The sequence below is a fragment of the Necator americanus genome, chromosome V (genome assembly GCF_031761385.1).
Source record: "Necator americanus strain Aroian chromosome V, whole genome shotgun sequence".
NCBI classification, from domain to species: domain Eukaryota; kingdom Metazoa; phylum Nematoda; class Chromadorea; order Rhabditida; family Ancylostomatidae; genus Necator; species Necator americanus.
In genome coordinates, this window is record NC_087375.1 from 32,670,999 (window position 1) to 32,697,433 (window position 26,435).

Sequence of the window (26,435 nt, forward strand, 5' to 3'; positions counted from 1 at the left end):
TTATCCAGAACAATATCGTGTTCTGCATGTGATCCAGATAAGATTGTTCCTGTTTCCCACATAGGTGTTACCCCATTGATCTCGTGTTGCACCACTGAAACAACATTATGAATATTAACTCTCCAAGGTTTTTTTTTCTTCTAAATCCCCTAAATCCCTTCCGGGATGAGTACTGTGAACGAATAATGATCGACCAAATAAACTGAATAAACGTCCCGTTATGTGAAGAAGAGAAGTGTTTGCATCCGCGGAATGAAGGTGAAATTCAAGAGAACACGAGCGAAGAAGGAGGATCACCGAGATCAATATTGACCGGTCAACCAGGCTACATACGTTAGCATATTCTCGTTCTTTAAAAATCCTAGAAATTCGACTATTCACCGATTATCGTAGAGGTGAAGGTTACCTACATATTTACCGATGAATTTGATTTTTTGTCCTGATGTTTACTCAGCGTCAGTAAAAGAAATCCAGAAGAAGTTTATCAAAAAATTGCGCCAAACTCAGAGTGATGGTCTCCATCGCGCTTTTATCATTATTTGTTATATTATTGTCATTTATTATTATTATTATTATTATTATGAATTATTTAGCGTTCTAGGGAGATCCGCAAAACTGAATAGGATTCTATTAGTATGTAACTGTAACACTCTCCGCTACAGTTTATCCAGAATCCTCGTAGAAAGACTTGTCGAGGCGGAAGTTGACGCCAAAAGTTCTTAGGAAATATTTTCAGGTTACATCTCTTACCATCTCTTTCAATACCATATTCTCTGAGAAAGTTACATTAAATTCATAACGAAAAAAGACTATTCATTTTTGCATTTTCTTCAAGGAAAACTTTCAAAAACAACATTTCTCGGTTCTGAATCGATTCTAGTCCCATACTATTTTTATTTGGCAGATTTTATCAAAAACGAAAATTTCATAATCATAAACAGAAGTTTCTCACATAAGATGCTGGATTTTTTTCTGAAAAAAAGATTTTTTCCTTGAAGACAATCAGAATTCTCTTTAATACAATGAAAACAGCGCTCTTTTTTGTGTATCTGGCGCTAATCGATTTCTACGAGCGAAATTTGAACAAGGGAATAAAATTAATAGGTAATAATAGGCCTATTAATTGAAAGAAAAAAACTTTTTAGAAGATTAGGAACTCATGAGAAATTATTATTGGAAAGTGTACGTCTTGCCGTTGAGCTGCGCTGTTGTCAAAGGGTTGAAAATTTCCACCATCCATCTCTGATCAGAGAAAATCTTCCAGAAAAAAGTACTTAAACACTCACCTGTAACTGTACGAATGATCTCTAGCATAGCCGTAATTATAGCTGGTCATGTAAGGTTGAGAATATGGATTATAGTAGCTAGAATAGAATTGTTGTGGATATCCCCGGTAGTAGTACTGATTTTGTTGCCAAGCATAAGAAGGTGATTGACGATAGGTATAGTACGGTTGTCGTGCGTAGTAATACGGTGATCTTCCATAAGAATAACTATAGGAATAAGGACTATAGGAGGAGAAGTATTGCCGAGTATTGTATGCGTATGAATTGTACGTTACGCAACCATGTCCAAATTTACTGTCAGCAACAAGGCAAAGAGCGGCACAAGCGACTTTTATGTGATAGAAGAAGAATATAAACAAAGATCGTAACATAATAGTGTCAGCTGGGAACAGTCGCACAATGAATCTGAATCGCTTCCGGGAAATTTTTCAGATTGTTGGATGAGTTTTATATGAATAGAGAAGAGATAGAACTAAAAATGCTAGTTCTCGTTATATAGAGCGGTGATAAATAAACGCGAAAACTTTTTGATCCCATTAGACGGAGATCGTTGCGATCGCTATCGTTGTCGCCCGCGATTCTAGACATCATCGATCAAAAAATGACCGAGAGACACGACATCGACATGTTGATTATCGCATTTAACGCCTTAATCAGTCATTCTAGAGTAGGTCAGTTACGTGTGTAATCGTTATAACAATAAAGGAAATCCAGAGCCTAGCAAGCACTACTGTATACGACAGATACAATATACGACAGAAGGACGTAGTAAGACAGGACAATTTTCACACTGACCCTAGTGGATCCTTCTAGAACTATGCCACTTTTTTTTGCAGGAAGAAGAAGAGCGAAGTAGAGAAATCAAGGAAATAAAGATTAAGTATTACGTTATTGCCTTTATCACCACCCTTCCTCTCTTCCTCTTCCTCCTCCTGTTCCTGTTCACCCATCCGCCCTCCCCTGACCAGAACGATGTCAGAAGCGGCTCTCTAATCTTAGAAAAAAGACAAAGGATTGAAGTTGAAGTGCTCGGAACCGATCAATCCGTTTGAGTTCCGCCCCAATGCGTTCCTAATCAATGCTGGATCGAAGAAGCTTGCGAGGGCTTATGTCTCCCATAAAATGACTTGTGGAAGCAACGTGATATATAAATCCGTGATATAAGTAATAAATAAAATGGATCCTTTACCTACAGGACGATTTTGGCACCAATTTTCAGGGAGGATGAAAAATTTCGGTGGTCTTGGGCGGTATACGCTATCGACCACACTACCGAAATGTTGACCTATTGTCACTGAATTTTGCAACCTGCCCTTGAAACGGGGGAAAAGAAAAAAGGAATAGGAAATTTTGCTATATACTCTTTTTATATTCTTTTTGATTGATAATTTGTAAAATTTTACAAATACACACACCTTACAAATATTAAACAAATAATAATGACTATAGAACTGATTAAAAATCAATACGACCACCTACTATGCCGCGGTTCATCGAAAGTCGAACATATCGATTAAAGTTTATAAAAGCTCAACTATGTAGAACACAGCATAATATTCTATTCTTGTACGCCTACATAACTCTGTGACTTAGTAAATAGATAAATATTCTAGAAGAAAAAGGTAGTTGATCATTAATAGTAAAATTGTCCTTATAAAGTTAATGGTAAAAATCTAATTTTAAATAATAAATTAGAATATCAGCAAAAAAAATTTAAAGAAGCATTTTATTGCTCACGTTACTATTCCGTTCCTGATTTCACCAATAGTAACGGATATAACTATAGTCATAGGTTAAATATAATCGTATGATTCAACAAAATCAGCTGACTGCACTCAAATCCACTTCAACCATTGAAATGACATATAGAAAAAACTGTGCACTTTTCTTTTTTTTGTGTTTCTTCCTCTCACCACGTCACTCTCACTCTCTCTTTCCCTCCCTCTCTCTCCCTCTCTCTCTCTCTTTACCGTCCAATCTCCCACGGTTGACATTCTTTTCTAATTTCCGGTGGCGCGTCTTCTCGATGTTTGTTCATCACTCACTCCGCATAGGAATCCTGCCAGCTAACATGAGTGATTTTCACACAGATCGATATCGATTTTTTTTAGTTCATTCTTCTTTTATCTCCTCTCTATAACAGATGTTCAATGTGCATTATTACTGCATGCCGTCAGTATTATTGCATATTGGTTCCAATTCTTGATTGAATATTCCTGTGATAGACATTCGTAAGTTTTCATTACCATATTTCTGCTCTCAGGAGAAAATCCACCTTTAATTGGCGTTGATCGGACTTGAAAATATGGGAAAGGTACTTCAGACTGGCATCAAGTCATGAATCATTATCTTACATTTTTGTTGGTTATTATAATTATTTATTTGTTTTTAATTTTATTTTTTTTATTATTTTTTTATCCTTATTACAAAACCATTGAAATTATAACGGGAACAGTTAAAATGTGTAGTTCTGGAGTGTAATTAGGCTTGCTCTAAGACAAATTTTCGTAAAACTTCCTTTGCTGTTTTTAAGAAGATGCATTTTAACGGTGTTAAGATAATTTGCACAGATTTACAGCCAAGCCGAAATGTTTTGATTTTTGGTGCAAAATTACGTGGGCGGTCATGTGAGAAATGACACGACGGTTCATACTCCTGGTTTACATGACCGAACGCATTCTTTAGTGATTAGAAGCGTTTAAAATAGTATAAACTCGCTAAGCGCTTTTTTTGTTGTCTGCTGCGCAGTTCCTACTATTTTGATGTGAAATTCTCAACGTCAATCAAATCCCTTGCCAGATGTCACATCGTTGATTCGTCGTACATCGACGCACGATATTCAATTCAAAAAATAAATTCGGATTTCAAATAACTAAGATTTTTAACTTAACAGTAATAAAAAATAATAATTTTGAGTTTAATTTTAGTAATTCTAATAATAATAATAATAATAATAATAATAATAATAATAATAATAATAATAATAATAATAATTTTCGCCCATACTGGATTCTTACAGTACCCGGAGTCCATATGGTCTTTACCAGATGAAGATAAGAATAAGAATCACTTCTGATAAAAAACGATGCCGCCTGTTTGGAATGCGAGTTACTATGCGATGACCGCTGATTAACATGATCACCAGGAGGAATTAATAGAATTAATAGTTCATCCAGGAAATCTTACCATCCAGACGTACAACGTTAGACTCGTGCTCCCGCCTGAGAACAAACGCTTCGTTCAAAGTTGAGCGTGGAATAATACTTCTTCTAATACTATCAATGCATAAACTCTTTTGAACTCTGTTACAAGTTACGGTGAAATACGGTACTTCCCTAACCATTCGTCTCTGAATTCCGATAGTTCATAGAAAATGACACGTGAGCGGATTGGAGTGGGTTTGAAGTGGTCAACATGTTCTTATGAACATCCGTGTGCCCTGTCCTTTAAGCTTCCGTCCAATCAGAAGAAGTCAGTGATTTTAGTGAAAAAAAATGACTGTTAGGGGGATTGGTGATTAAGAGAAACGGACAGGACATGGAACGAATCGTTTTTTTTTTTCGCCTTTGTGATTTTATGTTCTTGTAGTTGTCCGATCCTAATATCCTTCCACTTGTATATTCTGGCATCGTTTACTTTTTTCTCGTAGACTCTCAGTACATCATCGTAAATCTTCCTTGACGACTAATAGTTTCCCTTCATTTAACGAAGTTTTATTTTATTTTTATAGGGTGGGACATTTAAACTGCACCCGGCGGATTGGTGAACAATGAGATTTCACTGTTATAGCGTACGTATTTAGAAAATAGCCAAAATTCCAAATGAGCACACTACGAATGCCACCAACATCTTGTGCCTATTTTTATAAGAATATTTCAAGTCGTATTTTAGTCATTTTTGAGACTTTACCAACAATATAGAAGTCAAAAGTGCCGATTGAAGAAGAAGATCGTGCAATAACACCGGCGGTACCACGGCGTGCCATTGAAAATTTCATTGCAGGAATCAGACAAGTCTGTAAAAAATGATGGCCGTCAGCTCACCGATGTGAAATTCGAAAAATGATTTTCCTAACCCTTCTAAATCCTCTAATTCCAAAACAGCGATCGTTTACACCGCCAGAGCAAGCCGCTTTATTTTCAAAGGAGTTCCTAAATTTAAAAGTAGGTTATCACAAAATTGACGTAGTGTAGAAACCTCACAGAAAATGCTGATTTTGGGGTGTAGATTACAAAATCCCTTGTAGCCGTTTTAAAAACGGCATGGAAAATGGCGTTTGATCCTATGAGGTAAGTTCAAACGTGCCACCCTTGTGCACGCGCCGCATCTTCGTGCGAGCGGCCGGGGATCAATGAGTTCTCTACACCAGCCTATTCAAGTGAAACCAATGATTAGGCTGCTGAGGGGACCGGAGCTGGTACAAGAATAGCGTGTTCTATCGTACCTCGTAGGAACAAAAGCGGTTCCCACGTCTCGCTTTAAGGACAATGAAGGGTAATTAAGCAGTGCTACATTCAAATTACATTCTACACCAATCTACTATTGAATCTACACCCAAAACTCCATATTTGCCTGAAGTTTCCACTTTCAACTGGTCATCTTTTGCGGCAAAACCGATTAATGTGGAAGGAATAATAGATTTTTTCACATATTTGCCGCTACTACTGCTTACTTTACAGTTGCTGCCAGAAGTGTTCACGCGACGCGTCTCTAGCAACGTAACAGCGTGTTCTATCGTACGTTTCTCCTCTGCCCAACACATTCACATTCACATTTCCTCTTACTTCTTCCTCTTTACGTGGGAATACGTAACAAACGTTTCAACTTTTTAAAGGGATGACCCCACGAATCTGAGGTGGTACGGATTTCAGGTGGAGTATTCGTATACGGTATAGTAGATCATGGAAAGGGGGTGATTCCGTCCATTTCTTCCTAATTGCCGTAAAAAACGGCCCTTAAGATGCGCTGCGTGCATAAGGCTAGCGCGCTTCAATCGAACTCGTTGTGAAAAATGAAAAAAAAAGACGTGTCTTCCGGGTCGTTTTTTACAGCAATTAGGAAGAAATGGACGGAATCACCCTTCTCTCCATAATCTACGATCCCGTATACGAATACCCCTCCTCAATTCCGTACCACCTCAGATTCGTGTGGTAATGCCTTTAAGCTCCCTTTTGTCAAGTTGACAAATCATACCATCATACCAAGATTCAAGCGACGACGAACCTCCATACCTGATCGAGTACTACTATCTGATAAAATTTCATGAGAGCATGCTTTGCCTATTTCGTCGGTCTTGGGACGAATCCATAAAGGTCATAATTTCTGCATGATTTGAACAGAAAAAGTTCCGATTCGAACACCACATACGCGATTACGTACGATTTTGGGCCATTTCCAAGACACTACGAGCGTATCATCATAGCGGGAGAGTAGGATCAAGCGAAGGTCGCGGTGTGCAGATTCCCCGTGGATCTGTCGCAAGCCCAGCGAGATGCATAGGATTTTTGGTCGATTGTACACAACCACTGACTCTGACGCATTAATTTTCCCATACTACATAGCAACTCGATTTTGAAGATAAAATTTTTATATGTTCAATTTTCGCAGACCTGTTTAACGTCGTCCACTTTGCTAAAAATTCCCATCGTTCTACCAGTCGAGTCAGCATGATTGCGGTTATTTTTATCAGGTGGACGTGATCCATTTGGATACTGTTAGAAAATACGAACTTGTGTATACTACAAATGATCGTTGAGACTCAGTCAGTGAGGAACACTAGGAGATATAAGTTATATGTTTGATTATTTCCATGGACGACAGTTTAAAAAACGTGAACGATGTTTTCTTTTTTCTCTATTCAATACTCTATATATCCCAGTCGACTCTATGGTAATATAGATTTCATGTGAACATTTCTTCAGATGTTAGCCTGAAACTATTTGCTCAATAATCTTCTTTTTAGTGGATTCTTTCGAGTTGCACTCCAGTTTCTCACCAGATGGTCGAATTTCCACCACAAAAACAGTCTATAAGAGGATCCTGTCGAGAATACTATTTTTGTGATTCCTAGTGCTCAAAAGAAGGAATAATCCCTATAATCCCTTAAGGAGGGGAGGGGGTAATGTCACAGTCTTAAAAACAGTTTTGTTAGAACAATGTCCTAAAACAGTGGTAGAAAAATAAAGATTTGGATATTTTTTGAAAGAAACAAACTCGGAAAAACGAAAGATGTATTTGAAAAACAAATTTTGCTGTCACAAAAAGGGCTTCGTTGAGACTGTTGTGGAACAGAGATGATTGCTCCGTAGGAAGAGTCTCAGACAATTTTTTCCTAATTTTTTTTGTATATGTATGTGGGGCTGAACCTTTATTTCTAAGGTCTTTTATTGATAAAATAACACGTAATAAATCTCTGGAGATGGGTCTGAAGTTTTTGAAATTGTCATGATAGGCATCCTTGTCAAATTAAAATTTGCTTCGTGATACTCAAAAAGAGTTCTAAGAAGGACTATGACTTCCAAAGAACTCCGAATCGCAGAACCCTTTGGGCGAAAAAATCTTCGCGCGCGCAGGCGCGTCACCGCCGGCGTCGCGCGGCGGCCTGCTGGCGGTCGTCGTTCAGCTGTTTTGGTTCCACGACTGCGCTCAATAGGATATCAATCAGACGGCTTTGCTTCAATATAAACACAGTGCAATTGTTTTTACTTTTTACTCAATCTAGTCAGAATGGATATTAGCGGATGTGGGTCCAAACAAATCAAGTGTTGACTTCGATCCGGAGGCCAGTAATCTTGTGTGCACGCGGTCGCATTCCCGCAAACCAGTGGTTGGAAGAAGGGAATCCTTGAAGGCAGCACACCATGGAATTGACAATATCTAGAGATCTCTCCAGGAAAAAATAGTGTTGGTGGTTTGGATTACGAGTATGAGCGTGACCACGTTCAATACTCCCTATCCGTCGTAAAAATGACTTCATGTACGAATTTTTCTTCGATGGACTTTATAATGTCACCTTTGTATTCGTAACGGTCTTTTTACACCTTATCCATTGGTTTCACTTAGACGGTCTGCTGGGGACACCTCATTGATTATTCCGCCCTTAGGTAGGCGAGATCTGTGTGCAGAGGTGGAGCGTTAAAAGCTGCCTCGTGAGAAAATTCGTGCAAGAGAAGCTTTTTTTAAACAATCTCCACTTCACAGAAACAGAAGGAAACAGTAAATGGAAGGAGCATAATCAAGTAAACGCCGGTATTTCGTATGAGTTCTCCTTGCTCTAAGCATTGTTCTCGCATAGAGACATTGTATTGATTAAGTTTTGATGTGTGCAGTGAGCTGGTATTCAACCATGACTTCAATAAACTAAAGTCGCATTCCATCCACCGTGTACTGCGAACTCCTGCACTTTTTTTTTTTTGTTTAAAAGATTACTCCCGTGGAATGTCGTTCGTTTATCCCAACGGTTCGAGTAAGAAGAAGTTTCCTCAGAGGTGGCATATCACGAATCTAACGTGGTGAGGGAATCCGCAGGAAAAGCTAGAGTGTAGTGGTTGTAGACTGCAGGATCCAGGGTAGTTCCGCTCATCTCTCTTTAGTCGTGAAAAAATGGCGTGGGAATAGTTTTAGTTTTAGTTTCTAACGTCACGAGATACGTTAGAAACCTCGTAGGCTGGTGAGAAGACGAAGAATCTTCCACCGCTTGGATGCGGCGCGTTCACAAGGGTGACGCGTCGTAACTGAAACCGTCGGATTTCTCGGCTGTCGTCGCGCCTTTTTTTCACGACGATTATAGAGAGATGAACGGAACCACCCCGCATCCCTCAAATGGCATCTCACATCTCTAACTTTCCTCACGGATTACCCCTTTACGTGAAGCTCTCAGGGACAAGCCCAATGCCCTACACGTAAACTGTCGACGACACATTGGTGCGGGTGCACAACAATTGTCAGACGTCTTCAAGCCCTCGCTTAGAGAAAAGTGATGTCGATTGATACCCTCGACGAACTGAGTGCTTCATTGCTGGCACCAACAGTGAGTATGGTCAGTCTTTGCTTCTGGGTCCACACAGGCTGGACTTTTCCAGTCAAAAACAAGAGATAAGAGGTGGGTGTTGTATGTTAATCATGCATGACAGAAAAAGGTGGCTCCCGCGTGGGGAACCACCCCCAAGAGCGTCGAAAAGAAAGTTGCACGAAGAGATGATTTCTGTGTTGTTGCTACGATTCCAAGGGAATGGTGTACTGTGAACTGTTCCCAATATAAATGCTGGCAGCAAGCTCGCTGATCCGATCGAGTACATTACCGCCTTCCATAGGAGATACACCGTCTCTCACAGTGGTACTGTGGTCTTAATGACTTTATTACGTTAGAATCAGGATGGGCGAACTGAAGTGAGTGGTTGTTGTTTGTTTTTTTTTTCTTTCTGAGTTTCTGAATTTAGGCCTACAACAGTTAAAAAGACAACGTAAAAAAACTAATCTGTATAGTGAGAGGTAACCGACGAATCAAGTCCTTACTCCGCAGAGTTCTTGTATTTTACTTGGAGATAAGCTTGGTACCAATTTATCGGCATTAGGGAGGGGAGAGACTCGGTTGATATGGGAAGGTTTTGAACCGCCAACCATGCACAGGCTCTGAAACCTCTTGCCACAGTGCCATACCTGCTCAAGTATTCTTGACTTTGTTCAGTGCAATATATACTGATCTCTAAGTTCGTCAAGATTTCACTTTCTCATCTTTAACTAGACGGCATAACATTCTGCTTAAAACAAAATGTTAATGTCTCAGCAACTTTTTAAACAATTTTTACTAACTCATTTCCTTTGCCTACGAAAAATGCAAATTCGTCAGTTTAATCTAGACTGGGTTTTTACTATGTGTACTTCTAGACATGGATCGTTATTCACCACGTCCACCTCCTCGAAGCTACAGTAATCTGAATGTGGACTGCATAGATGGTGTAATACGCCCGGTACCGCAACACAGCCCACTCACCAAGGTTTGTAAACTATCGCAAAACACCCAATTACATTTTATATTCTCTGTTTGTTAAGCAAGTAAATCAACTCGCTTATGAGATCCCGAAGAATAAATACGCGCAGAATCCATGGAATTACGCTCCAGAGTTTCTTAAGGTGATCACATTTGTTTTGTTTGCTGCGCAGTAAAATGTGTTATACTTCTTAAGGTATTCGGTGATGTTCGAGTACATGTGGGTGGAAAAGCTGTATTCGATTGTGTGCTTCTGGGGAGTCCGCGGCCAAAGGTGATCAGTAATTTTACGCCTTTCTCTTCATTTAAGGTTACACACAGATGTTGATCTAGGTCAGAATAGCTTGGTCTCCTTCGTCTTCAACGATCAGCAAAATGTAAAGTAGGGGTATTTCTGTAACTCTAATTTCAAATGATAATTTTTTTTAAATTTAATTGTAATTTCTTTACGTTTCTGCTACAGAACTATAGTTGTTTCTTTTGCAAAAACTGTTCTCCTCGCTCCTTTCAGAAATATAAGCATTATTTAGAGATTCTGTGGTTTTCTTGCTAAATGTGTTGCTGCTATGCTGCCACACTTCGATCACTCTTCTCACAATAAGCACCTGGTCAATCGTCGATCGACCAAGGCGATAGTCAGTCGGCTTTTCAGTGGCGGGGGGTTTCTTTGCAATGTTTGATAAGCCCCTATAAGAGGATCTGCTCCAAAACCTGTGCATTACACGCAGCAGTGATATTCCTCGATAATTCCTACGTTCCGTGACGGATATCTTAGACAGACAAATATATACATATACATATATATTTATTTGTTTGTTTATGACATATTATATCTTATATCTTTCTTAGTATATACTGTAAAATTCTAGTTTTACAAAAAAATGCCACTGTTATTAATCCTTATTAATTTTTTTCAGTGAAGACGAGCAAAGCGACCACCACAAAAATTCTGAAACCCACAGTTTCAGACTGATATCATGATATATAATAACGAGCTTAGTCCGTGTGTGTCTGTGTGTCTGTGTGTGCCTGTGTGTCACGAAGTTCGAAAAAGGGGGCGCGACGGGTCCACCTGGCCTCATATAGCTATAAAATGGGTTGCGATGGATCCCGCGGCATTGGACTGGTGCGCAATAACTTCGTGTACATGTCGCTAAAAGTAGGTGGGACGTTGCAGTTGTTTCATATCCGTGAACACTGAGCACGTTGCCTTTCACCTTTATGACTCCGGTGTCTATTTCCTCCTCCGTTCGCCTCAAGTTGGTAGCATGATTTCCTCAGAGAGTCGAAACGCAAGCAAATGGTTGTTTAAATAGTACGAACAGTTTACATGATCTGACGTAGAATGTTATCTTTATCAATGGGATGATGTCTTTCACGTCATTTTATACCAACACATCATTCTTTGATAACTGTTTGAGGGAAACAGGAGGAAAACTCAATAGAGTCTAGAGTTCGAGGAAAACTCAGTCTTCTTCGAGCAATGCTTTTAAATTTTGTCTATAATATATTGGTAAGGAGTGTTTGAAGCTGAAATTTAAATGTTATCCAAATGTAGAACTGATGCGTTTAGAAAGAAGACTATGAAATATTTTGCCTTTAGTTATAATATACAAAATGAAGAAAGATTGTCAGAGATACACAAATCTCATGTCACAAAAGACGGTACTAATATTAATTTTTGTCGTTCAGTAAAGGGAGCAAAACGAACTCACAGAAAGTTGTGCAGTTCGGGGCTTTAGCCAGACGTTCAGCCTGCATATATATATATATATATATATATATATATATATATATATATATATATATGCAGTCTGAACCTATATATAGCACGATAGCTTTTTTCGAAATATGGAAGAGAAAACAATTGCGCGCGAGCTAAACTCATTCCTTTCTTATATGAATACTTTTGATCAGATAATTTTAACACATTCACAAACAACTTTTCAGTTTCACCTGCACTTATTCATATTCCAGTCTGAACGTCCGGTTAAAGCCGGACTTCAGACTTTCTGTGATGTTTGCTTCGCTCCTCTTCACTGATCTATGAAATCTAATAGTAGTTTATTTATTCTCTTTTTCTCTGAAACTCCAAACTTCTGTTTATTCTCTGAAATTAGAGTTCTGTTGTTCTAACAATGCTTCCTTCCTCTTTTCCTCTTTTTTTTTTATAAATAAAGGCGAAAGGTTTCATACTTTACTTTCTAAACGCGTCAGTTCTACACTTGGAGGATATTCAAGCTTCAGCTTCAGACACTTCTTCGTCCCCAACATAATGTAGACACGATTTGAAAGTATTACTCGAAGTATTGGTTTTCCTCTTGTTTCTCCCTGACAGTTATCGCAGAATAATGTTTCAACATGAAATGACGTGGACGACATCATCGTACTGATAAAGATAACGTTCCGCGTCAGATCCTATAAACGATCTACTATCTAAGCAGCCGTTTACACGCGTGTTTCCACTTTTTGAAGAACGGAGAAATCTTAGAGGTGAAAAGCAACGCGGAAAGTGGATACGACTATGAAACGTCTGCAACGCCCCACTTACCTTTTGCGACATGCACACGAAGTTACTGCGCGATACTTCTACACCATGACACAGGAATTCGGAGCCGTGGGACCCGTCTCACCGCATTTTATAGCTTTACGATGCCGGCGCACCAGCTCGACTCGGTGGACCCGTCGCACCCTTTTTGAATTTGGTGACTGACACACACGTGACAGAATAAGCCTGTTATTATATAGCATGATCCTATATCAATGCAATTAATTTATATTGTTTGCAGCACATTTCAGTTCTACGTACCTTGGGTCTCACTTTCTGTCTTACATCTTCTAACACGATTGTGAAAACCCAGCATTAACTCAGTACCGTATGATAATTATGATGCAATAGTACTAGGGAGATTTTGGGCTTGGGTTTCCGGGTTGCTGGTTTCGTTTCATCAACAAGACATAGTATTTATAGGTATGTTGGTTATTCAATGACGAAAAAATGTGTTTCAATGATGTTCAAGTGGACGACACTGCTGATGTCTGCCGCCTAACTATCCCTTATGTTATGCCTCATCACTTCGGTAAATTTTAATGGTATTCTAAAAGTTTCAAAGCAAGCTTACTGGTATTTAATTTTGAAATTCAGTAGTGCTTTCCAGGAACATTCACTGTGCTTTGCGAAAACGAAGTTGGACGAGCTGTCGCGTCTGCACATCTGCTTCCGTTGTAAATAAAATACAAGCACATTTTTTTCAAACCAAAAATGTACTTTCACTCTAGTAAACACTTTGTCTAATAGTTGTGCTGTGAGCAAACAGTATCTTATTGCTGAAGTAACCATATTGTGATTGTACCAAAGACACAGAGAATAACTGTAAAAGAAACTGCAACCAAAAACATAGTAAAAACTTATTTGTTTCATAATAGATTGAGAAGAATCTAAGCGACGAAAAAAGGAATCAAAAGGAGGAAAAGCGAGGACCGCAGAGTCCTGTCTTTGAGTCATTGCCTTCATTCTTTCACTAAACGTTTTATTTCCTACACTTTTTTAAACCATTACCGCTCAAAATGTTGGAAAGAATAATCCGGGCATATCCTCCTCCTATGTCCTATGGCGCCTTCAAATTCCTATGTCATAGTTTTAGTTAAGTCTGAATAAACAGTAGTTCTCTGGGTTCAGTACTCTTTTTTTCCAGCAAATTATGTAGATATAGGTTTCGACCTCAAACTACAAATTGTTAGCAGCCGTTGACGTCGTTACATTATTTGAAGGCAAAAAGAATATAAGAATGTTACAAGAAGGAAGGTGTGCAACACGTATTTCCCAAAGCAGTCGAATCAGTACTGTATGAAGTACATCATCGTAAATTCTCCAACTCATGTCACATTCCATAGTTTATCAACATACTTCGAGTTCAAGATGGAAACCGATCAGCATTGTGAATTCCTGGGAAAGAGTGATAAGAAGGGGAAAATAACAGGACTGCTAACGTTTTGTAAGAAAGCCAAAAGCGTAGAAAGCCAGCGTTTGATCTCCTCTGTATCCCACACTAAACTTAGGTTTCTGTTTTAATTGTCTTCGTTAACCAAACGTGAATTAAAGTTAAAGGAAAGAGTTTCTGGCATAATTAATCCTCTTGGGATGCGCCCCCACGTTCACTTCAATTCAGAATCGTTTGATCTTTACGAAGATGTATCTGGCCTATACAATGACTTGCTGTGGCTAGCCGATGTGTCAAGTCAGTGCTTTTATCCTCCCAGACAAGTCTGGTACGATTTTATTGAACCCGAAGGGATGAAAGGCTTGGTGAGCACTAGGGCGGATTCGAACTTAGGATCGATCGTGCTGGAAGCGGAACCTCTAACCGCTACACTACACCCGCCCGCAACAGAAATATTGCCGCAGGAACAAGTGAAGACCAAATTCATAACATCTCAAATCAATTTAATTGCGCTTCTAGACTATGAAGAGTTGCAGAGTCTTGAGAGATTCCAAACTGACAATGAGGAATTTGTTGCCGAGCGAAGAGAATAGAGTCAAAAGAGGCTGTACTATAGTAGATAGCTTCGCTGTGACACGGTGGCGTCATCAACGGATTGAAAAACTGCTTCTATTCATCTACCTATTTCAAAGAGTGACTGCTTCCAAAAACCTAATTCCATGTTTATCGAAACATCACACTAATAGCAACGTGCATTTCTTTTGATGAGTATGCGAGAATACATTCATTTTTACTTATTCTTCATGAGATGAGGTGGGAAGCATGCAGGATTCAGCTGTGTCAGTAACTATAATTTGACGAACTTCCTTTCCTTTGAAGGCTTGTCTGTATTTAGTAACTGGCGAAGATTAAGTTTCAGCTCTGATAGTAATAGTGGCGAACATCCTTCTGCTGGTGGAATCCCTAAAGTGTTTGTCAGGCTTTGAAGGAAGTGTAATCAAAGTAGTCGAACAAAACGATGCTTCTGTAAGAGTTTTTACTGAGCATTCATTAAGACAGATAAGACTTTTCTTCTGTGGAAGCGTGCAGAATATGGATATAATATAGAGTAAAAAAGACAAAAGACGTCTCCCTTTCCTACTGTTCAGGAATAAATCCTTGTCGACGTAATAATAATCAGAGCTTCTGCAAACATGCTATATAAAACGACAGTGGACCCACCGTGACCAAAATTTATTCCTTCTATCAGTGTTTTTGTGAACACTGATAGACCGACCTGACATCGATATACAGAGATTCGGTAATCCGTCAAGCATCTCGACATCTCTTCCAATAGAGAGAAATGAGAACATGAAAGCGTCAGTTATTTCCACATTTCATACAGTAAAGGAGGCAACTTAGTAAATTTCACATTTATGTCACTGGTAGCACTACACTAACGACATTGGGAAAGCATACGTTAAGCCTACAGACTTAGGCTTTTCTCTTTACAGTAAAAAATTAACTGACAATCTCTTCCGACATTATTTCACCTCAAGAAAAAAGAGAATTCTATTCTGCACTGTTCCTTTATTTCGTCTCTCCTTACTACTGATCATTCCAAACCATATCTCTTTTTTACCGTATCCAGTAAACGTAGATGCTTCATCTCCAAAAATCCGACAGATTGCGCGTGATAATGTCTCCCATTTCGGTTTCTTCTCCCGATGACGCTGCTTCGCGAGATGAGGAAGATTCTTATCGTTAGGATTAAGAGATTATGTCGTAAAACACAAAACTGCGTTGAAAGTAAAGATGCTGGAAGGATCATTGCGACAGCAAAATAACCCACTACTTTTTGCCATTGCTGGTCACTTCGTTTTTAATTGGACGCTTTATTATCTGGGATGCTTCGTTGTGGCCACTGCCAAAGGCACCATGCCACAAAATTGACTATGAAGGGACCTCTCTTCTCAAAAATATAAGGTTGGTTATTGGTGTAGATTACTAGTACGACAGAATTTCTAACGCTTAACGAATGTGTAACTAGCCTGTTCAATGACCTACGGTGGTTAGTCGATGTACCACGTCAATGTTTCCATAGTTTTGTAAACAATATGAGGGACGGCGTAGAGCAGTCGGTAAGGGATTCCCCTATGCCTGCAGCATGATTGATCATAGATTCGATACCGTCCCAGTGCCACTCAAGCCTTTCATCCTTCCTAGGTCGATAAATTGGCACTAGATTTGCCTAGAGGAATAAGAACACTATCTTGACAGATCGGCTGCCATGCTTCCCTCCTCCCCCCTCAGGTCATTGTACACGGTTCGTAAACCTCAAGCGATTGGGGATTGAAGTGAACAAGGTTACGCTTCCCAAGAGGATCAATGGGTTCAATTCCCTCTGGCTTTCCTTTAAAAAAAGCGTTGAAAACGAACATCGTGTTCAAACTTTTCTGCGAGACACCGTATGACGCAACCTTTGTGTACGTGCCGGTTCTCTTAGCAGCTTATCCACTGGTTTTGGTTTAATATGCCGGTGGGGAAACCTCATTGATTGTCGTCGGTTCGCTCACATACGCGGCGCGTGCACAGCGGTGGCACGGTAAAGTTGCCTCGTGTGAAAATCTGAGTTCGAACTTGAAGGCAATTTCCCATGTCGTTCTTCACGACCGCAGTAGTAGGAGGTTCTGCAACTGCACGGTCGAGAGTTCATAGACAACTAAGCATATCTCCATCCGGAATTGATACTTTGTTACGAATCAGACATCAGCTTGAGCCAGTAAATCAAGTCAGCAAGCAATTCAAGTCTCATATGCGGTAAAGGTAGCATATAAAGAGTCTGATGTGGTGAGGTAATTCGCAAGAGAAGCTAGAGATGTGGCAGTAGATTGAGGATCCAGGGTGGTCCCGCTCATCTCTTCCTAATCATCGTAAAAACCGGTATGGGAGATGTGGTTCTTACGACGATTTCAGTTGCAAAGCGCCACTCTTGTGCACCCGCCACATCCAAGTGTGAGCGTTCAAAGATGATGTCCTCTGGCTTCCCTATTCACGTGAAACCAATGAAAAGGCTACTGAATGGATCGTGGATCGGTACGTGTATATAGAAGAGCGTTCAAACATCGTACTTGGTAGAGACTGAAGCGGTTCCAACGCCATTTTTTAACGAAGATTGATAAGAGACAAGCGGAGCCATTGCTGATCCCATAATCTAGAACCCCATCCCTAGATTTTCTTGCGGATTCTTTTCCCACGATAAATTCGTGGTATACCGCCTATCATAAAAAACTACAACTGTTTTGAACTGAAGTCGAATTTATAAACATTATCTAAGCGGGTGATAAATCAACGACAGACACCTTATTCTTTATCCCTTCAGGTCTATTTTAAATCAATAGTCAGATTAAATCAGTTTCTTTTGGTTCTTAAAGGCATCATCCCACGAATCTTGGGTGATCACCCTTCTCTCCATAATCTACGATCCCGTATACGAATACTCCACCTGAAATCTGTACCACCTCTGATTCGTGGGGTGATGGCTTTAAACTGGAAAAAAATTCTCAAGTCTGAAATGACTAAAGTTTAGGGCGACAAATATCAATCAGAAATAGTTGGAATGTTGAGAAAACCTCAAGCAGAATGTTAAAGTAAAAACAAAAAAAGTAAAAAGTAAAGTAGAAAATTTTCATTTGCAGAAATTTTGGATGTGTGCATATGAAACGATGGTACCGTGCGATTTTAAAGAAAAACCAAGGACACCAAATTTTCGAGCAGCTGAGTTAAAAGCTAAAGTATGTTACAACAATTCACTCTACTAAACAGTACAGTAATATATAATAATCAAAATGAATTAAAATCACATCGAATCATTGGTTTTTCTCACTTATCTGTGATTTTACGACAGGTGACTTCATGCTTTGGACAAAGAAACCGAGCAATTTGCTATTGCTCGTCGGATTTTTGCAATCAAAACTACACTGTCTTCCTGGTATAACCCTTTAACTCTCTAATTTTGAAGTAGCAAAGGACGAGAGCGGCTGTATTAATTCAGAAAAAATGGATTCATTCTCATGTGAGCAACCAAACGTTATTCAACTGTGTTAAAGAACACATTGAAGAAAGTAAGTCTCGACAAGACTCTTAGGAATTAAGCTGACTTTATTCTAATGTTTTTACAGAGGCAAATGACCAAAACTTGCGTCAGTCTTCAACGGTTGGCTAATTTGATTGTTTGCGATTGGTTTGATCGTGCCTGAAAAAAATGGCTGTGCTGAACATGGTCAGCTTTGTCAGCGCAACGCGCGAGTGACAAATGAGGGCGCTGGTGCTCTACACAGCCATCCACGCAGCGAAACTGAGCTCTATGAATAGAAGAATGTGTCGGGAAAGGAGAGAAGCACAGTACACGCCTTTTTGTTGCGCTCTCCGATTAGAAAATGTTATAAGCGAATTTGAGCGAGCCACACAAAAGGCCTATAAACAAAAAGAGTTATAGTTCTTGTCACGGATTTCCCTTTTTTCTAAACTCTAAAACTAAATTTATAACTTGGCTTAACTTTTTCTTTATTTGTTTGCGCTGTAGATTAAGATTGGTATTGGTCTTTATTAACAGCTAAAGTTTTAACGGTATCGTATTCGTCAGAGCCCGGAAAAAATCTAACCCATCAGTGATTTACTCTCCCAAGCGCCCTATTACTACACAGAAAACATTCAAACGGTAACTAAACTCACACAGCAACCCATAGGCCTTGGTTGCCTCTTAAACGCCACCAGCGAACCTAAAGATTAAGCTGGTACGTGATCGTGCTTATGACCGAAATTCCACAACTCCGTAAGCTGCGTAGTCTGCCCGTGTGGCAGAGAGGTTGATTGAATGATATCAGAAGTAGTGTTTCGTATCACGTGCAGGTTGTGCCGTAACGAATAGATAGAAGAAACGGGACGCCCACTGTGTATTCTGGTCAAGGAGCACCTAGATAGACTCGCAAAATCTAAACTCTTCACCCTCCTCAGAACAGATTGTAGAATAAGTCATCAACCTCCGAAATATAGGTAGAAGTTACTACCCTAACGTTCGAGTCCGAGAACAGAGCAGGCGAAACTTTAAAGGCATTTTGGATCGCCGTCAAAAGTCCAAAAATAAAGAGAAAAGGTGAGTGCATTGCGATCACAAACGAGCTATCCCAATGTCAAGATCTATTCAAATTCAAATCTAAAGTCATAATGTCTTCTTTTGTGGATCCTTTTTGTAATTATTCGGATCTGATTTTGCTGCAATAACATTGTCAGAGTCTGTTTCGGTTCAAAAATATCCGATTTTTCAACCTTTCTCACTTTTTGCAAATTAGAAGTGAAAACATCTAAAGTACCCTAAGATTAATCTTGACATAGCGTCGTCTATAGATTTGACTTATCAGTGGTGTAATCGGCTTTGTCAAAACAGCACTTTGTTAAGAAAATCTTTTTCGATACAGTCATCGCCACTAACGTCTTATTTTTCCATGTGTAGCTGACACCGGTCTTTGTGAGAAACAATTTGTAACAAAATTAACCCAAAACCAATTATTTACTTTTAGTCCAGATCTATACCTGTTGCGATATCATCATCTCCACACACGCACCCGAGATCAGCGAAATCTTCAACTGCTCTATCACAAACGTCACCTCATTCTAAACCTTTGCGGACATCTACAAGACCACCACCATCTTCACGGCAACCACCACCAACCACAACTAGACTCACCCACACAACTCCGAGGAAGACAGTACAACATAATACTACAACAACTTCTGGAACAAAGAAAACTACAAGTAAGAGAGGAAGTTGTAGTGTAAACGATAACCTGCAGCCATCTCAAGAACTTCTGAATATTTCTCTATACATCTAGGGCGACCGGCTCAAACCACTGGTACTCCCAAAAAAAGAACTACCAATGACAAATCAGGTGTGTTTAGAAGATTATCATATAATGTTTCAGTCGAATACCATTGAGATCAGCGAAGCGAGAACACCTGGCCCGAATGTTTTTGAAACGGTATTTTTTCTTCATAGGTTCTCTTTTTAAACCTTTTTTCTTTTAAAACTTTCCTTCTTTTTCAATGTGCTTTACGATGTAGAATAATTTGACAATAGAAAATCCAAATTAACACGTAGAATAATTTGACTTTTATTTCGCTCTTATTGGTCAACAAAAATTACCACTATCTTTTTTTTGTAAAATAAGAGTTATATTCTTCTTAACGACGCATTTATCGTCCTTTTTTTTAAAGAATTCCGGCCGTGACAAAACATTTCATAGTTTTCTTTCTGAACTCGTCAGTTCTACATTTAAAAAACGTTGAAATTTCAGCTTCAAAAACTCCTTCAACACCAACATAATGTAGAAAAAAATTTGAAATAATTATTTGAAGCATGGTTTCCTTCCTATTTTTACTGAACAATTAGCAAAGAATGATATGCTAAGATAAGAAATCGTACAGATGAAGGTGAAATTCTGCTCTAGATCAGTAAACTGTTGGCTACTGTTCAAGCAGTCGTTTATATGCATGTTTCTGAAGAGAAGATGTTACCTACCTGAGGCAAGCGTGCAAGGAAATATAAAGGCGGAAGAGTCATAGAGGTGAAACGCGAGACGTGCAATGCTCATAGCTGAATACACGCTATTGGATCCGTCCCATCCATATTCAACCTTTTTGATGCACAAATGCATCAAATCGACGACATTTGACCGGTCCCACTTCATTTTGTGACTCCCTAGAGTCGACGCACTAAACCAATACATTTCATAGCTACTGGCATCGACGCACCAATCTGACGTCGTGGAACACGTGTCACCTCATTTTATCGCTTTCTGGCGCCGACGCACCGATCCGAGCCCACTCAACATGCTCCATTACTTTCTGAATTTCGTGAATGACACGCACACGTTACAGAATAAGCCCGTTTTTGTAAAGTATGATGTTGTGAATAGCAAGTAGGGTATTCAGTTACAGCATGAACAGTGTTCCTTCACTTCTTCACATGAATGAACTCCATGGTGCGCCTGTAGCAAATTTGCTCGTAATCACATACCTGAACTTTAGAAACATTCATCATCACATCATGAGTAGCAGTGCCTTTTCGAGTGGAGCCGGATTTGACGACACAACCAGACCTAAAGATGAGAGATACACCATAGACCTAATCATTAAAACAACCAATGAAATGAGTTTGAGCCATATTGTGCCAGTAGATCTCTCTGCGGAGATTCGGGATCGATAAATTGGTGTCAGACTCGTCTAGGCGGATAAACACACTAACTGGGCATCGAGAGCTCATACTCGTAATCCACACCCTTATTGCTGCCTTTAGGGCGGGTGTAGTGTAGCGGTTAGAGGTTCCGCTTCCTGCACGATCGAATCCCCCCCTAGTGCTCACCAAGCCTTCCATCCCTCCGGAGTCGATAAATTGATTTACATATAACAGATGTGGGATTCCACGTCCACCCTACGACTTTAACCAAATTTTAAATTTCAAACGTACATATAACAATGTTGAAGAAAAAATTCTGATACCAAATCCTCAAACTGTACCTGCCACCATCTTTGACGGCACTTCGATAAAGGATACAGTCGAGTCATAAGAAAAATGAACGTAATGAACCTCAGTTCAGTTAACAGTGGTGGAGCCAGCGGTTAGGATCCATCTGGAACCTCCGCGATCTACAGTGATGAATGGTGCTAGCAGGGGTCCTCTGCGCCGCTTTAAGTGCAGCTGCTTAAGGAACTGAATTAAGCTCCATGTCGTTTTAATTCAATTACAAAATGCACCATTGTGTATGGAACACACGAGTTAGCAGCTATTTTTCAAACTCATAATGCGCCTATTATTATTATTTATAGAAAACATTAGTTTAAGGGGATGGCGAAAACACCAACCAAACTCCAGATTCAAATTTTGCAAATTCCGGAAAATCGGGTCAACGACCGATTGATTATGAGCCGTTTGATAGGAGAAAGTCCGACACGTAAGTGAATGCTCCAATTCCCAAATTTTTCAGAACTTCTTTTTTCAGTTTGATTTTTGTCATCATCGCAGTTGGAGCTGCAATTTTGGTGTGTCTTATCGCGCCTGCAGTGATATATGTGGTAAAGAATAGGAAGGTTCAAAAGAAAGACTTAATGCGAGCGCGAAGAGGGAGGAGATTCGCTAAACAAGGGAGAAGTCCAGCAAATATGAGAAAGCCAGGGAGTGTGAGGAAACAATAGTATTAGACTGATACAGCATCTTCTCGTCAACCCTCGCAATAAATCCTTCTTGGAGTAAAAACAACTATGTGTAGGTTTCTAATAAACATTTACGATTTGTGTACTTTAATCTCTGAACAGTACTATAGATTTAAAGTAAATACTCTGCTTTGTTTCGAACCAAATCAATCCATACCAAGTATTTACCTTCCCTTATATCTTAAAAATATTGAAACCAGATCACGGAGAATGTTCCTTAGGCGATACCCGATGCCATAAGACAACAAGAAATTCCATGAAAGGAGGGAAGTCTGGCGTCAGAGTTGTGCGCCAACGCCAGAAAGCCATAAAACAGAGTACGACGGACGCCACTGCGTTGGATTTGTGGGCGTTGGGAAGTGGTGTCGCGTAGTCAATTCCTGTGAATTTGAGAAGGAGTAAATGAGAAGTTGTGAAGTGTTTCATAACCTTGGCCACTGCACGCGTTGCATTTCACCTCCAAGTCTCCTCCGCGTGTCTGTTTCCTTGCATTTCTGCCACAAAATGGTGTGACGTGGAACCCTACCTCCGCCAGTACTGCGATAAGATTCACTTCACGTCATTTTATGCTAACACATCGTTGTGTAATAACTCTGACGGAAAACAGGAGGAAAACCCATACTTCATTACTGTCTATATTCTATTTGTATGGAAGCAGTGTTTGAAGTTTGAATGTCCTCCAAATGTAGAACTGACCCATTTAGAAAGAAAGCTATGCAATCTTTCGCCTTTATTCATAGTAAAAAAAAAGAAAGAAGAACGCGTTGTTAGAAAAACAGAATTTTAATTTTACAGATACCGCTACTATCATTTCTTATTTATCAGCGGAGCCGAGCGAAGCGAACATTACAAGAAAATCTGAACACCGCCCTTAGCTGGACGTTCAGACTGGTTTTGTAATAATAAAAACATGGTGCATTTTCTAATTCAACAATGCAAATAAGAAGTGAAAGCACTAATCTGGCTTGGTTGAGTAGCTGTGTTTATGTTATTGAAATGTTGCTGTTTATTAATACCCTACTTGCATATAGCATCCTATCAGAATGTTGTTAACATGTAGATAACATCTTCAAGTTCGCTTTTGCTTGTGTCTTGTTCAGATTTCTTTTTTAATGCGCAAGGAGAATGGCATAGAATCGAAAGGATTAATACAAGGTTAAGCGTAATTTTGATACATGTCTTTAAAAACGGACTGCTTCATTGCGAGGACACAAAACTAGAAGGAAGAAAAAGCACGGGTCAACAGATAACCAGCAATAAGACCACGCAAGTTCGATTTGCACTGAGCCAAGTTAAAAAAAAAAACAACTAAAAAGAGTTACTGGACTGGAGTTACTGTTATTGAGTTACTGGATCATTTCCTTTCAAAATCACTATCGCCACTATCGATTTCAATTGCTCCTCCTCAGTTACCTTCTCTCTTACCCCACTGCGAAAGCCCCAAAGTGAGCTTGACCCAAGATTTAGATAACGACAACATAGTGTAGAGACAAAATTTCACGAATTCCACCTACCTTAAGACCTACGTCATGAGAGATTGCAGTGATCAACGCCAATGGTATTCGCGGAGGTATGGTTCATTTTTGCACAACCTTTACAACATTCGGCCTATTAATGAAACGTGATGCAACGTAAGCACTTATATTTCGATTTCTTCTTTCGTCATCGCTTCACTGTCTCCAGGATGCGATGATCAAACAATAGAAAGGCCTGTCGGCGTGGCGGTACCATCTTAGACTTTTCGGAGTCACCGCATCACCAGCGACACAAAACGCTGCGATTCTCGAAAAGACGAGCTGTTAACAGAAGGAAGACTGCTGCTATACCTTGTGTTGATAATGACGTTTCAAAACGGGAAGCTAACTGTTGGCCTTGCAGACCATCACTAAACTGGCCTTGCCTAAAAAAAAGCGACTAGATAAAAAGTATAAAAGTACAAAAAATAGAATAAAGTTGAATGGCCATCAAATTGCTACAAGTAACATCATAGAAGCAAAAACAGATGCTAAAGGTAAAAAGATGTATAGTTTTGCCTATTCCCAGACAATGTATTTTTAGATCAGCCTCCCTTGTGACTCCTCAGTAGGGAGGAGGCAACAGTGCTACAAGTTTTGCTTCGAAAAAACCGAACGGTCTAGGCTCACACTCAATAATGTGACCAAAAACAACTACAACATGGTGCTGATAAAGTACTAAATGTATTATCATAGACTTAGGAAGAAACTGTGAAAAAAAACATTACATTCTTGCGATTATAGAGAGTATTTGGAGGATACTCAGACGTTGGCGCTTGAATTCCTCATTTCTGGCATCTCGGCATTAAAGGTGATGTATAACCGTGCACCGACCACATACTTCGTATATCCAGCGATGTCGTGATCACACCACGCCCATATCTCTATTCGCAAAAATACCCTATTAAGTGCTGGCAGCTTAGAGCCCGTATCCCATTTGCCTTTGGAAAGCTAAACATGATGGAAATGGAGCTATCGGCGACCTATTTCAAAATCGTGTTATCCAACATTATTTGCTAGGGTTGTTGAAGCCAGCTCGGCACAATGGCACTTCGCTGCGGGACCGTCTGTTGCAGAAACACTTCCAGTGTTAAAATTAGTTGAAGCGTACTCCCGCTGCGCGATGCGTTTATCCGCGGACGATCTGTACAGATAGATAGATATCCAACCAAAGTACATTTTTTCGCTGGAGCACGTTTGTCCATTTGTATGGATTTTGTTGGTTACGGACCCAGAAGGACGTCGCTTCGAAGGCAGCGGTTATCCCGTATTGCACCTTAAATCATTTTAACTCGATTGTAGCACAGATTTAGCTTACAACCGTTACGATAAGCCGCTATTTCCTACTGAATGAAGCGTCAACGCTGGAATCAGAGCTATTTTTTTTGAAGAATTTCTATTATTTGCAGTAATGTTGGCGCTCGTCACAATGGTCCCCTTACTTGTAATATCTCTACGGTGCTATAATGGAAGTGAAGGATCAGTGGTCGCAGTTAATTCGCACGTTAGTTTTATCTGCTATTCTTTGCAGCTATTAATCCAAAGAAACCTACACAATCTTTGAACGTTCTTTAAAAAACACAAGTAAATTTTCGCACAATTAACTCTGTTCACTCCAGACCTCCAGGATGTGTGTATATGAAACTAACCGTCCATGCGAATTTAAACAGCAACCAGTAAGTGGCTCCAATTACCGAATGGTTTCCTTTACTTCAGAGGTGAATTTCACAGCTATCTTTACGGGATACGAACTTGTAACAAAAACACTATTCCAGTACGCCAAAGGTTGTTACAACAAAAATAGTCGCGCAGTTTGTTATTGCACTTCAACATTATGTAATGGAAATTTCAAACTTATATTGGTAGGTTTTTGTAATACTAGATCTCAATCGCTTTAGCTGATTTTTTGTTTCTCATACTCAGACCTACAGTGGGGTTAAACGTTATGAAGTACTGTGCAGTTGTGTAAATTCCTGCGCTCGGAGAGAGGTTGGAAACAAGGTGGAACCATCACAAACCCCAAGAAGAATTCCAGAGCGGTCCCCCAAGGATGTCCGTCCGATCCAAACCGCGGCGCTCCACCGCACCGCTTCCAGCGCAGCCGCCAACGCAACTGAGCCGTGCGTTGTGTCGCCTTGACCCTACTATAGTTCTGAAGCCAGTTTAACCTTAACAACTACAAACAAGTATGCTTCTTGCTAGGTTTATTCTACCGCGTGGGTGATGCACACGATGTATGCTATGGAGACTATCTTGTAGCACCTCTTGTATATCAGAAGCAAATTTTCGGTCTGAGAACGTCCCGAACAAAAATATTGAAATTTGTTCTGGCGTATGGATCCAGATGCACCAACGTGTTCGAATGCAATTTGGAAATCTTTGAGGTTTATGGAAGCGTTTTGATCCCCACAATGACCTGGCGGAGGCGATACGATGTGTGACGTCAGTGTTTCTATCC

At 39.7% G+C, this 26,435-nt stretch overlaps 5 protein-coding genes across 6 annotated transcripts in view; 4 read left to right on the forward strand and 1 right to left on the reverse strand.

The window, feature by feature from the left end:
- RB195_015907 (uncharacterized protein) lies at positions 1–1,657 on the reverse strand (the record flags this gene model as incomplete). The annotated part of the gene is made up of 2 exons (XM_064206837.1): positions 1–94; positions 1,287–1,657. 2 exons carry the CDS (start codon positions 1,655–1,657, stop codon positions 1–3), a joined length of 465 nt encoding a protein of 154 aa, XP_064062718.1.
- Positions 1,658–10,174: 8,517 nt separating this feature from the next.
- On the forward strand, positions 10,175–13,504 carry RB195_015908 (uncharacterized protein; the record flags this gene model as incomplete). The annotated part of the gene is made up of 5 exons (XM_013437147.2): positions 10,175–10,282; positions 10,338–10,418; positions 10,472–10,549; positions 13,247–13,355; positions 13,434–13,504. The coding sequence occupies 5 exons, from the start codon at positions 10,175–10,177 to the stop codon at positions 13,502–13,504; spliced, it is 447 nt and encodes a 148-aa protein (XP_013292601.1).
- A 912-nt stretch (positions 13,505–14,416) lies between these two features.
- On the forward strand, positions 14,417–14,809 carry RB195_015909 (uncharacterized protein; the record flags this gene model as incomplete). Its single annotated transcript, XM_064206838.1, has 1 exon — positions 14,417–14,809. The coding sequence occupies one exon, from the start codon at positions 14,417–14,419 to the stop codon at positions 14,807–14,809; it is 393 nt and encodes a 130-aa protein (XP_064062719.1).
- A 215-nt stretch (positions 14,810–15,024) lies between these two features.
- Positions 15,025–22,445, forward strand: RB195_015910 (uncharacterized protein; the record flags this gene model as incomplete). The annotated part of the gene is made up of 10 exons (XM_064206839.1): positions 15,025–15,055; positions 15,136–15,242; positions 17,894–17,989; positions 18,103–18,186; positions 18,250–18,319; positions 18,377–18,411; positions 19,775–20,009; positions 20,087–20,143; positions 22,096–22,204; positions 22,253–22,445. The coding sequence occupies 10 exons, from the start codon at positions 15,025–15,027 to the stop codon at positions 22,443–22,445; spliced, it is 1,017 nt and encodes a 338-aa protein (XP_064062720.1).
- A 1,642-nt stretch (positions 22,446–24,087) lies between these two features.
- RB195_015911 (uncharacterized protein) overlaps positions 24,088–26,435 on the forward strand; it is a gene marked incomplete at both ends in the record, with an annotated part of 9,239 nt that continues 6,891 nt past the window's right edge. The window contains 4 exons of one of the 2 annotated variants that reach the window (XM_064206841.1): positions 24,088–24,094; positions 25,387–25,481; positions 25,597–25,695; positions 25,753–25,839. In XM_064206841.1, the coding sequence (XP_064062721.1) occupies positions 24,088–24,094; positions 25,387–25,481; positions 25,597–25,695; positions 25,753–25,839 (288 nt within the window). Of the gene's footprint in view, positions 24,095–25,386; positions 25,482–25,596; positions 25,696–25,752; positions 25,840–26,435 lie in introns of those variants that run through there. The other variant, XM_064206840.1, reaches the window with a different exon arrangement.